The sequence below is a fragment of the Bacillus rossius genome, chromosome 8, assembly GCF_032445375.1.
Source record: "Bacillus rossius redtenbacheri isolate Brsri chromosome 8, Brsri_v3, whole genome shotgun sequence".
Lineage (NCBI taxonomy): Eukaryota > Metazoa > Arthropoda > Insecta > Phasmatodea > Bacillidae > Bacillus > Bacillus rossius.
The window spans coordinates 36,738,648-36,750,932 of NC_086336.1; the positions used below are offsets into that span (position 1 = coordinate 36,738,648).

The 12,285-nt window shown below is 35.0% G+C and overlaps 1 protein-coding gene across 1 annotated transcript in view; it reads left to right on the forward strand.

The window, feature by feature from the left end:
• The window catches only part of LOC134534736 (amyloid-beta-like protein), a 409,943-nt gene extending 406,107 nt beyond the window's left edge, over positions 1 to 3,836 (forward strand). Inside the window, exon 11 of the mRNA XM_063373237.1 lies at positions 959 to 3,836. Within this exon, the coding sequence (XP_063229307.1) occupies positions 959 to 1,069 (111 nt within the window). The 3' untranslated portion in view covers positions 1,070 to 3,836. The remainder of the gene's footprint in view (positions 1 to 958) is intronic.
• The last annotated feature ends 8,449 nt before the right edge of the window (positions 3,837 to 12,285 follow it).

Genomic DNA, 12,285 nt, shown 5'->3' on the forward strand with positions numbered 1-12,285 from the left:
ATTTCAAAAGTAATAAATATATTTGAATTAATGAATGCAAATAAAAGTAAATTTATTAATTCAATTGCACATTTCATTTCACTCCTTTGTATCCATACAAAATAGTGATAATTCAATAAAAATGATTCAATTTTATTCATAAAAGTATGCAGAGGTAGATTTTATCATGCAAAAGATAGAAAAATTAAAATAAAATTCTTCCTCAAAGAATATAATATTTTTAATGCCTAAATTGTTTGGTTGCAAAAACCTATTACGGCTCAGTCTCAGGCCGAATATGATATTTCCTTTTCTTCTGGATCAATCATTTCATCAATGTTTTGTTATGACGTTGTCACGTTAAACTATCGTCCGTAAACCGACTTTACAGACAACCAATTTTTTTTATTTAAATAACTTTTTTTCACACTTAAAATATTTACTATGTAATAAAAATCTTCAGAGTTTACACTTGTTATAATATTTAAATCATAATTTTATTATTATTTTATTTATGTATACATGTATTATTATAATAAACTAAGTTTTACATAAATAAAAAATCCTGTACACACTTTATGTTATTCGATATAATGAAAACTTTTTTAAAATCCAGTTCAGTTATTGTTTATCACATACTTCTGAATAATCACCTCAGTATACTCAAATAATTTTTAGTTTATGTTATGAAAATTTTGACTTTGTATGAAACTTTTGGAAGCAACTTGGCACATACAGAGTAAAACCACATTCTTTGCACCACCGAGCTTCTGTCTTCAGTTGTTTATCACAATTGGCTTTGCCCACATTTGAACATAGTTTCTAGTATCTTGTGGGGTTGTATTTTCCACTGGCAGAATTTTCTTCAGAAAATGGCAAGCAGAAAATGGATAGATGGGGATTATGATTGAACTTCTGCTTTAGTAGTGCCTTTCCATTAAGTGTGGGATTGTAAATGAAAAGCAATTCTGTGTTGCAGGGTTTTGTGGAAGTGGATCAAGCTGCAACGCCAGAAGAGCGACACGTAGCCAACATGCAAATCAATGGCTATGAAAATCCCACGTATAAATATTTTGAAGTGAAGGAGTAAATTTTTTAGGTGAACGTAAAAGCCATTCCTTCCACAATATAGCAGCTAGCCGCTAGAGTGACTTGAACGTGTGAAACCGTGTTGTTTTTACTGCTGTTTGTTTGTTTTAATGTACATAAAAGTGCTATCCATATCCAAATATTTACTATACTAAAAATATTTACAATTTGAAAACAAAAATCTGTTACTCTTATAGCATTATAATTTCTGTGTTTGGATAAGAAGTAACCCCAACCTTTACATGCAATCAAGATGTTAATAAGTCTTGAAAGGTGGGACTATCACAGTGTCATGTAATCCAAACGTACCGTAATAGTTGTTGTGAAGGTAATCATGTTACAGGGGAGTTAATGTCATTTGTTTAAAATAAAACTTTGTCGAAGTAAGAAGAATCTTGCTATGCTGTATGAGCCATTTAGCTATTAATTTCAGATGTTTACAGATGGTAGCAAAGAGATTATTTTAAACTCTACAGTTGTAGCAGCTCTTTATTCTTTTACCCACTCTTAAATTAAGAGGAGTCGTAGATCAACAAAATAATTTCCTTAGAAATTTCTAGTTCTAATGGTTGCTAGCACTACCTTAGGCAGCTATACTTAAATGGATGTTATCAATATATTTTCATATAATATAACATACATTTTTAGTTATCATACAAAATTTATGCCTTGCCTTACTAATTAATACAGGCAGAATACCAAAGTTATTAGTCTAATTTTGCCATTCTTTAAGCAAGAATAGTAACTAATTGATTTTACATGAAAAGCACGTTGAAACCAGCTGCTGGCATTGCTAAATGTGTTTTCCTTGCATAATGTATAGATGTGTGTACAGATTTACAGATTATAATTTTTTGATAATAAAAGTGAATGCAAGTGGAATGAATATTTTAGTGGTCCTATCATTGTAGGATAGGAAACAATTCAATAATATATAACATAATATTTTACTGTCCATTATCTGAAAAAAACTTTTTAATGCAGTGTTCAGAATCCGGAAATGCACAATAACATTCACAATTCTTTGGTAATGCAGACCAGATGTGATAAAACATTTGTGCTAACCCATTCATTTCATACACATGTATGCATTATTTATACTTTCACTTAATGATAGTAGCAATTCTGTGTGGCAGGACCGTATCTTGGTACTGTATTCTATAAGGTTCCCACCTATAGTTGAATGCACTCAACATGTGTTAACTGTTCCATGTTCTGCGTTCCTTGTGTTCACCCCCATGTGTTTTTGTCAAGTTTGTACTTTGTAGACATCAATCTGTAGTATGTGAATCAAAGGCATTTCTGTGGTATATGCTTTATGCTAATTAATAGTAGCGTAAAAAAAAGTAAATTATTTAGTTGGTAATGACATTAATATTTTGCACTTTAACTTTTAAAGTTACTTTGTTGTATGTACAGGTATATTATGATGTAATACTTAAGCAAAAGAGATACTAATTTTTTTTTGTAAAAATCATAACTTAACTACCACGTAAATTCAGATATAAAACTGAACATATTTGAAGAGTTACACATGCTTGTAATACTCAAATGTTGTAATTTTGTGATATGTTTTAAATGTTTTAGTGTTTTATGTAGTTGAGTTTTGTGGTACATGGACAACAAATATTGTATATGTATACAGTGAATATAGCTAACTAGAGATTAGGATAGGAATAAATATCTTATTGATTTTATGAATATGGAAAAAAGGGTGAAAATGCCATGCAAGATTTGTTTGCAAACTCTTAACTTGAAATACTTACATGTATGTGTGTTGTACAGTATGTAAGTAACCAGTATTTTCAACCTGATTCTAATGTTCTCTCTTGTGTCTTGCTCTGTCTGCGTATGTCTGGAAAAATTATCTTTAAAAATGTGCTTTTTGAATATTTAGACAGTCATTCCTTACCCAATTTAACATTAAATCACAAATGGATTTTAAGACAGAGAAGCAACGTTCAAAAATTGACTGAATAAAATAGAGCAACTACTTTTACAATGACCACAGAGAACAAGGATATGTCCAGCTGGCTTAAGATTGGGTGTGAAATTATCTTTCATCATCAATATTGCTTCTCTGTCTTTAAAACCAAAGAACCATATTGAATGCCAACCAAAATTGTTAAGATAATACATGCAAGGCAGCTTGATAAGTTTTTCTTTAAAACTATATTTAATTATATAGCTGGCACAAATGTAAGTGTATCCTGACTGGAAAGTGTACGAGATAATCCTAATAACTATTTTATAGTAATATAAAGGGATTTGTCAGAAAACAGGAAATAAGAATTATATTCAGTATTCAACAGTACAACTTATTAGAGTGTTACGGAAAATATGAATAAGTAACGTCATAAACCGGAAACTACAATATGATGCCTAGTTAAAATTCTGTATTCTGCGACTTTATGCTGAAGTATTCACGTGGAAAATACAGTTTATATGCAGCATTTAAAAAAAGTATTGTAAAGTTAACATAACTTGCCTGTTTCTCGAGATGTCTTCACGAGCTCCAGGGCATGGGAGTCGTTTGACCAGACGTCCCCAGGCAGGACGGACGTGCTGGGAAGATGGCGGAGATCGCGCGAGACTTGGTGACTCTCTGTGAGATGGCTGTCCTCTTGTGTGGTTGTCGCTCCAAGCTGTGGTTGGCATCCCGCACATGTTCACGGTGTATTTTTCTTTCCTCTCTTTTGCAGCACCCGCAGGATATATTGTGTTCCGTGGCCATTGTAACACTACTAACAATAAAATTAATTTAATAAGTTGGCTTTTTTTTTAAGGTACCGTGTACACCCTCTCACATTTAATAATAGGGACAATAATATGTCGTGAATGGCGATAAAAAAAACACTGAAAAGATTGTCAATATACCAAATAACAATGAAATGCTACACAAATTATGAAATTAAACAGCATTTTTGAACTAAAAAATTAATTTAAATCATGTAAACATTATTTTGTAAAAATAATTTTATTAAATAATGTAATTTATTTAGCAGAAAGTTTGTAGCAAAATGTATGTACTGAATATATTAGAAAAATTCTTACTTATTTAGATCTTGCACACACAAATATTTGCCAATTTATTATTGCTTCAAGAAGTCAGACATGCTTATTAGAAATTATGTATTATATTGTAAACGTTCATCAAATATCTGTCAAAATGAAACTGTTTGGTAAAAAAAGTAGGTATCCTGAAACATTTAAGTGTAATATTTGTTTAACATCTTTAGGAATAAACAGAATTCTTAAGAAATAAAAACAGTAACACCGAAATCTCATGTTTTAATACTGAAATTAGCTTAAAAATAGTCTGAAACGGTAGTCGCAAAAGTTTCCAACCTCAACATGAAAATGGCAGCACTCATCAACAAAAATTGGGGAATGTGTTTGCTCAGGCTTTGGAACATTCCCTCTGAAATTTCAGCGATTTTGGTCGCGCAGTTGCTTTTTTAAGAGCTCGGTTTACACCCGCACCAGCGAAATGGTGGGATAGCGGCATACATGTTAAACTTAAATGCACAAAATTTTGTCAGTTTTTATGATAGAACTTTTAAATAAAATGTATAATCGTAGATATTCTAAGTACACAGCTCGCTTCGTGAACAAACTTCAAGTTTTTAGGTTTTTTATGATTGATAATGCGATGTTTATTTTGTGTTTCGTCACAATTTTCAGGCAGTATGTTCTACCACCTAAAACATCATATAGCTATCTTGGTCATATCTTAATCTTAAGAAAAGTCAGTGGCGATGGCATTGTATCTCTTTAAGTATACAAGAAAAAACTAATTCTTAAAAAGTATATTTTGGCAGCACCTGATGTATAGGCTGCTCAGCACACTGGCTGCACACAGGAGCCCGGAGGCCGCGGGAAGGAACTGCCTTGTTGCCCCTTCGCCCAGCCCTCATCCTCCTATCTTCCAACTGTCAAGCGATGGTGAAAGTCCGTCTACAACAGTCCGGACATGGTGTCCTTATCCTGAAGTGATTGACCTCACATTGTCACACAGAAAACTGCCCTGTGTACAATTGTGATGTCTGATTACACTGATTTATAAAGCAGTTACCAGAGCGCAGTAAATGTATAGCGCCAGAATAAATGTTTTTAGATTGTTTTTGTTTGTTTCCATGCATTGTAAACAATGAATACACAGTTGTTTTGAATATTCATTTAAGTTGTGAATGTTTTGGGAGTTCAATAACATTTAATTATTCGGTAAAGCTAAAGTAAATGCTAAAACATAAATTCTAATTACACTGCCAAAAATGAATTTGTTTTTTTGCCTTTGAAAATTGCCGGTCGCGAACAGACAGCACTAATCTATATTTCATCTTGATCTTCTTGGTTTCCTATTCCTATTACATTGTCAGTTATTTCCTGTTTACTTTTTTGAAATAGGAACCGGAAACAGCAAATATAAAGAGTGTTGTTCTTCTATGCTACTAAAGGACACAGATTGGGACAACAAGTTGAAGTTTACCAATGTATTTGGTTCAGGGAGGTTCGGACCATCGCCCACACCTTCAATGATGTCAGAGGGTCACGTGAAACAATTAGCGATCAGTGTCCGTCGAGCACAATTTAGGACTTTGCAATTGTAGACTGGCCTTAAACCTCTCACCGCATTCAGATCAGTTCTTTAGTTGCTACACTACAGTTATTGGAAGAAATTGGCGTAAGTGTTCTAAGAAACTTACTCATCATAGAAAGTCCATGAAGGGCGAATGAAACTTGTACTAGCATCTAAACATCAAAATGAACTGTATTAATTTATATGATTTAACAATTATTTTAAATTTTCGGGTTGGAACATTTTTTCAGCCGATAAATTAGGTCGAGGCAATGACGTAATCAGTGCAACAACAGTGTAATGCTCAGAAGGTGATGGAAAGTGCAACAATCAGGAGTTTGGCACTCGAAGCCAAATGGATAGGGGAGTGAGGTGCTCGATGACATGTTTGCATTATAGCAAACTCGCTTACTTGAATACTTACACACTTGCTCACTCATATACTTGCACAGGCTCTTTAACATTATTATTCCTCTATCACATATATTTAAACTTCAATTCTAACGCGTATGGTGACCCACACTGGTGTTTTTTTTATGGTTTTAAAGGCGAGGGTACCTATGCTTTCGTATGTAAAAAAGTCATAATTAAATTTGGCAGTTGAATAACTGGCTTAGGGCTAAATTTTTCCAGTGGGAAATAAATGTATGTATATTTTGTTCATATAATGTTTTATTGGCCTTATAGATAGTGTGCAGTACATGTAAGCTTAACAAAAAATACCGTCAATATTTTAGTGATTAATTATTTTGCCTGACTATAAGTACAGAAAGCCTTTCCAAATGTGCAACATGAATTGACCACCCATGTGCGATATTTCCCAGAACTGCTTCAGGTGACCATAGATTAAGTTGCTAAGTGCCTTTGGATGGACTCTGATCAGAATTTGGGGTATGCCATGAATGTGAGTGCCTTTTTCTTGTAATGTTTTTGTATAGTTTAGTTGGTCACCTGCTTCAGGCTTGCAGGCATAAAGTGAGAGCGTTGAAAAGCAACAATTTCATAACATACTTTCTAAGCTTAATTAATGCTGAAAGTAACAATGCGATGAAACTATTTAAATTTTCATAAACCTAATGACCTGAGCAGGGGTGCAACAACAGGGGGGGGGGGGGGGGGCGCAAGGGTATTTTGCCCCCCCTCTGAAACCTTGAAGTGGGGGCAAACGGGGGCAAAGAAAGTGCTGTGTAATCAATTTTTAGATAATAAAACTGCTTAAATAGCATCATTTTCCACCTTGAAGTACAAATTTTCCCGGGGGAGGACCCCCGGACCCCCCACTTCAATAGGGGGGGATCGATGATTCTTTATAAAAAGGTATATTGCCCCCGTTTGGAAATATAGTTGTTGCGCCCCTGGACCTGAGGGAATGAGACAAACTTTAGGCATTGGTGTTCCTAAAATTAGTTTATACGCTGAACCCCAATGAGCCTGCCGGAACAAGATGAGAACGTTTAATAACCTATAAAATAAAATAAAAGTTAAAAAAAATTTAAAACAAAGTCGGCACTCTAATTAATGAAGATGAAATATTGGGTGTTTTAAAATTGAGATTACTGATAGAATATTAATTCATTTTAATAAACTTTAAAAATATCTATTTACAGGACAATGTTATTAACATGCCAATCACTGCAATTATAATATGCGGAATGTTATTATGCCACCCTTTTTAGAACATAGCTAGATTTGGCTCGAACCACATCAGAAAATTTTTCCTGTTCACTATGCAAATTAAATTTACGAAAGCGAGGTAGTTCATCAGTCCCTTAACAATTACTTTGATATGATAGACATAAGGCCTACATAAAAAAAATACATGTAAGTTATTTCATTTATCAGTTCAGCTAGCATCTGGCAAGTTCATGCGTAGCCAGTGATTGGGAAATGAGTTCACACCATTTTGATGGCTCACAAGGCTGGAATATGATTTATGTAGTGTAAGATTGTCACTACAAAAGTTATTCATAATCCACAGTATAGTTTGCGCCAAAATTCTTGGTGGGCAAAACTTAAAAATTTTGTAATACATCTGAGCATTTAAAACCCAAAAGTAATTTAAATCTTTTTGTACAGGATACTGTACTTTATCTCACAATTAAATAAAAAATTTACCAAAAGCAGTATGTAGAATTTCAATTTAGGTATACATATCAGTAAATTTTTTTAAAAGGAAACATGCTATGGAATATTTGAACACAGTAGTTTACATCTTACACATTATTACGATGCGGAGGTTTAAATTTAATTTTAATGCCCTAAGAATGAAGCATTCTGGTCTCAAGTGATTATTATGAGATGAACAAACATTTTATGAAGAATTTTAGTTTATATACAGAGAAGGTTCTCCGGGGTCATTTTCAAACACAGTAAAGGAATATTTGTGGTTTCAAAAGACACTGACTAGGATAAGTGTTTGTCAACACAAACTTTGACAGTATTTTCCATTTAAGAAGTGTCATTGTTTCCTACAGATTTGTTATTCAAAATTGGATCCCAGAAATACAGCAAAGTTCTATTCAGGACGTCACTGTGTCATGAAAAGTCTTGCACCGAACTGTGTTTGAGGTTCCATGAATAGAGGAACTCTCTTCTTGTTCTCCAAATTCAAGGGAAGTTTTTAATTAATGAGAGTCTTTGTTTGTGCAATTATAGATTTTTCCAATCATTTACTTTGAGTGTAATCGTGTTTGAACCATACTTAGCTCATTGAAATATTATCTTGTTGCGGTCGGGGGTTGTTCGGACGGCTTTAAGGCGGTATGTTAGTGGGCGCCACCACGTGGTACGGCACGTGGACCCGGTGAGACTCCTAACTCGGGGCGTGACGTCGCCCATGTGAGACGTGATATTCCCCCTTGAAAACATCTAGCACTAATTCCTGCCCGCTCTCAGCGTCGGGCACGCTATTCCCTACGCAGTGGGCTCTTAGGCGTCCCACACGCCGTCACACTCCATGTGGTCACTCATAGTTAAAAGAATGAAATAATACGGTTAGATTTACACACCTGATTTATTCGGCTAACACAACTCACACATGTACACAATTAAAACTGCATAAAACGCCCGCGGCACGAATCGGTTTAGGTGTAGTGACCCACCACGTGGTCACATCTCGAATTACGTATTGCATGAAAAAAAAACCGATACTGGTTGTAAGACAATTAATCAAACAGTCCCCCGACCGGAAGTAGCTCCGAGGACTAAAAGAAAACAATTTGGAAAGAATTAAAGTTAAACAGAATTACTAAGCAGAGATGAACAAGCGGTGAGGTCCCCGGAATGCTGAAGCGTCTGCTCTCGGTCGTTGATGGCGGAAGACTGGGCTGAGCTCATGGCTCGGCTCGACTAACATGGCGTCCTCCCGCCGAAACAATTGCCGTTAAAGATATTTATGAATTCGTGCCACGGTAAACTAAAGTAACATGACAAGGATGATTAAAAAATTACGTGACGTTTTCTGAATAATGAAAAAGAATAATACAAATTACAATTGTTAAGAATTCCATTTAATTATTGTCTGGCTTCGGCTTCCGTCGGGAATGTCTGGAAACGCTATTATATTTCAATACACTATGTTAAAATAAAAGTTCATAAAAACCCTCCCGGCCGATCTGCCGTCACGTTGCATTTGGGAAACATTAAAACAAATTACACAATTAAATTTAATTATATTTAGGGGTGCGGCGCACTGGCTCGACAGCGCCCTCTTGCCGGGCGAACACGCACGCACACGTACGCACGGGTAGGCGGAAGGTTTGAATGGAGGGTGGGTGGTGTTTGGGCGGTGGCATATCTGACTTAAAAGGGGCCGCAGGCCCGGACGATGTCAATCTCATAGCCTCATTATTTTTTAGAGATATTTTCGCTTGGACTATAAACATAAAATATATGACTTTTTTTTAGGCCTAACAACAACCAGTTGTCTTGAGATTAGGAAATTTAATTACCCTAAATGTCTCTTGCATTAGCTAGCGTAATTCTCATGTAAAACTTTCTAATCAAACTAGTAGTAATTGTTTAAATTTGTGTGATTAATTTGGTAATTCAGGATAAAAAATGTATTATTGGTGATCAATTGATATCGTAATTAATACTGAGTGTCCTGTAAAGATGTAAATTTGTATTGTGGTTGAATAATGTTTTTACATTTTCATATATTTATTAACCCTTTATCACCCAGCGTCCTATTTATAGGACACACTATCTTTGTCCTTGAATCTTAAACACCAGGAAACATGAGACAGCGTGCTGAGTCACATGAGTTCTAGAGACCTTAGTCATCATGTTTTCCACCCTTTGTTCCATATAGTTCGCAGTATTGTGCTGACAGTGAGGAAGTGAAGTCGCTCCTTTTTCTTATCGTGTACGCTCTTCTCTTAGGTATTATTTTTTTGCTGATGTATTGGAGGTAAGTTTATCTTTTTTATTACTGATGTACTTATTATTGATGTAACTGTTTAAGAAAATGTGTAATTAATTTTTATTGGTTTTTATTTTCTGTAGATTTGAATATAAATACCAGTGTCCTATAAATATGACGCTGGGCGTTGCACATATTTTACACTTCACGGTGTCAAAATGGAAAAAAATATATTTTTTTGTATTTTTTTGCAGGGCAAAGTTACGAAAATGAGTCGGCAACAGTTTCGATCTATTGAAGAAGCGCTAGAGTATTTCTATTCCGATAAAATAGAAGAGGATTTAGCCGCTCTTCCTCCAGATGTTGACGAACTGACAGACGAAGAGACAATTGATGATGAAAATCTAGAAGCACCTTTTATTCAGGATATTGCAGGTAATATAGAAGTAATTATTCCGGAGGTAGAAGGGGAAAATGACATACCAACTGCTTTTTCGCCACAAGAGTCAAAAACAAAAAAGAAAAAGTTTGACAACCTAAACATAACTTGGGAAAAAAAGATTCCAGAATACACAAAGCTGCCTGAAGCAGGAAATTCATTTTTCAGACTTATTGAGTTAGTGAAGACTGACTTAGCAAATGCAACACCTTTAGAAATTTTTGAAAAGTTTTTTACAGAGGAAATCTTTGATTTTATTGTCGAAGAAACAATAAGGTATGCCACTACCCAGAAAAATATGCATGATTTAAGTATATCAACACAGGATATAAAAATCTTTCTTGGGTTTCTTGTGTTGTCTGGGTACCATACGTTACCCAGTGAGCGGGATTACTGGCGTGAAGAAGAAGACTTAGGGTTAGATGTTGTTCGGAATGCTTTTAGCAGAAATGCATATTGCACAATCAAATCTCTCATTCACTTCCAGGATCATTCTAAAGCTGAGGACAACAAACATGATAAATCGTTCAAGGTAAAACCCCTTATTGATAAAATCAATGACAAATTCCGGCAGTATGGTATTTTCGAGAAATACTTGTCTATCGATGAAATGATAGTCAGATATTATGGCCACAATCCACTAAAGCAGTTTATAAGGTCAAAACCGATACGATTTGGTTACAAGTTATGGGCATTGTGTGGTGAAAATGGATACTGTTATAAGTTTAGCCTTTACTGTGGCAAAGAACCTTCGGAAACATCTTCTGTTGGTCCACTCGGAAGTAAAGTTGTTATGAGTTTGTTATCTGCAGTTGAAGATCCTTCAAGTCACGTAGTTTTCTTTGACAACTTTTTCACAAGCCATTCACTTTTGATAGAGCTGCGGGAGAAAGGCTTTAGAGCTACTGGCACAATACGTGACAACAGAACAGCAAAGTGCCCTATAAAATCTACAAAGGAAATAGAGAAATCAGTACGAGGCTCATACGATTACCGTTTTGATACCAGTAATGAAATACTAGTTCTTCGTTGGAATGATAACAGATCTGTGACCTTGGCAACCAACTATGACACAGTAGAACCAATTTCATCTGCTTTACGGTGGAGTCGAGAAGCCAAGGAACGACTGCCTATTCCACAGCCTCTCCTGATAAAGTCTTATAATAAATACATGGGGGGAGTTGATCACCATGACTGGCTGTTGGAAAAGCATGGAATTGCTATACGAGGCAAGAAGTGGTATTGGTGCCTTGTAACTCGAGTAATTGATATGACAATCGTCAATGCTTTCATACTTTACCGTCTCATACATGGATCAAAGTCAATCTCAATAAAAGACTTCAGAAGATCCATAGCAGTAAAGTATCTAAAGCTAGGCCATGGGCAAAATGTGATGAAAGGTAGGCCATACTCCTTTCCCTCTACATCTAAGCAAGCAGTATCAGAGGATATTCGATTTGACAGGGAAGACCACATTATAGGGAAGAGAGAAAAGCAAAGACGTTGCCAATTCAGGGGATGCAAAGGAAAACCACTTACATTTTGTACAAAATGTGATGTTACATTATGTACAAGATGTTTTCCAAAATTTCACAACAAAAAGGAAAGCAGTAAGCCTAATTGACATTTTTCAGTGTACATGAACACACATGTTTTTTATGAACTAATCTGATGCTATAGGTCCTATATCTTGGAACACATATCTGTATCCAGTTCAAAATATAAATGGTAAACTAATTCTGTCCAAACCAATTTTTGAAAAATTCATAAACAAATAAAAATTCTTATTTTTGGTACATTGTCACTCACTCTCTCTGTGTAATGCATTATTACTGT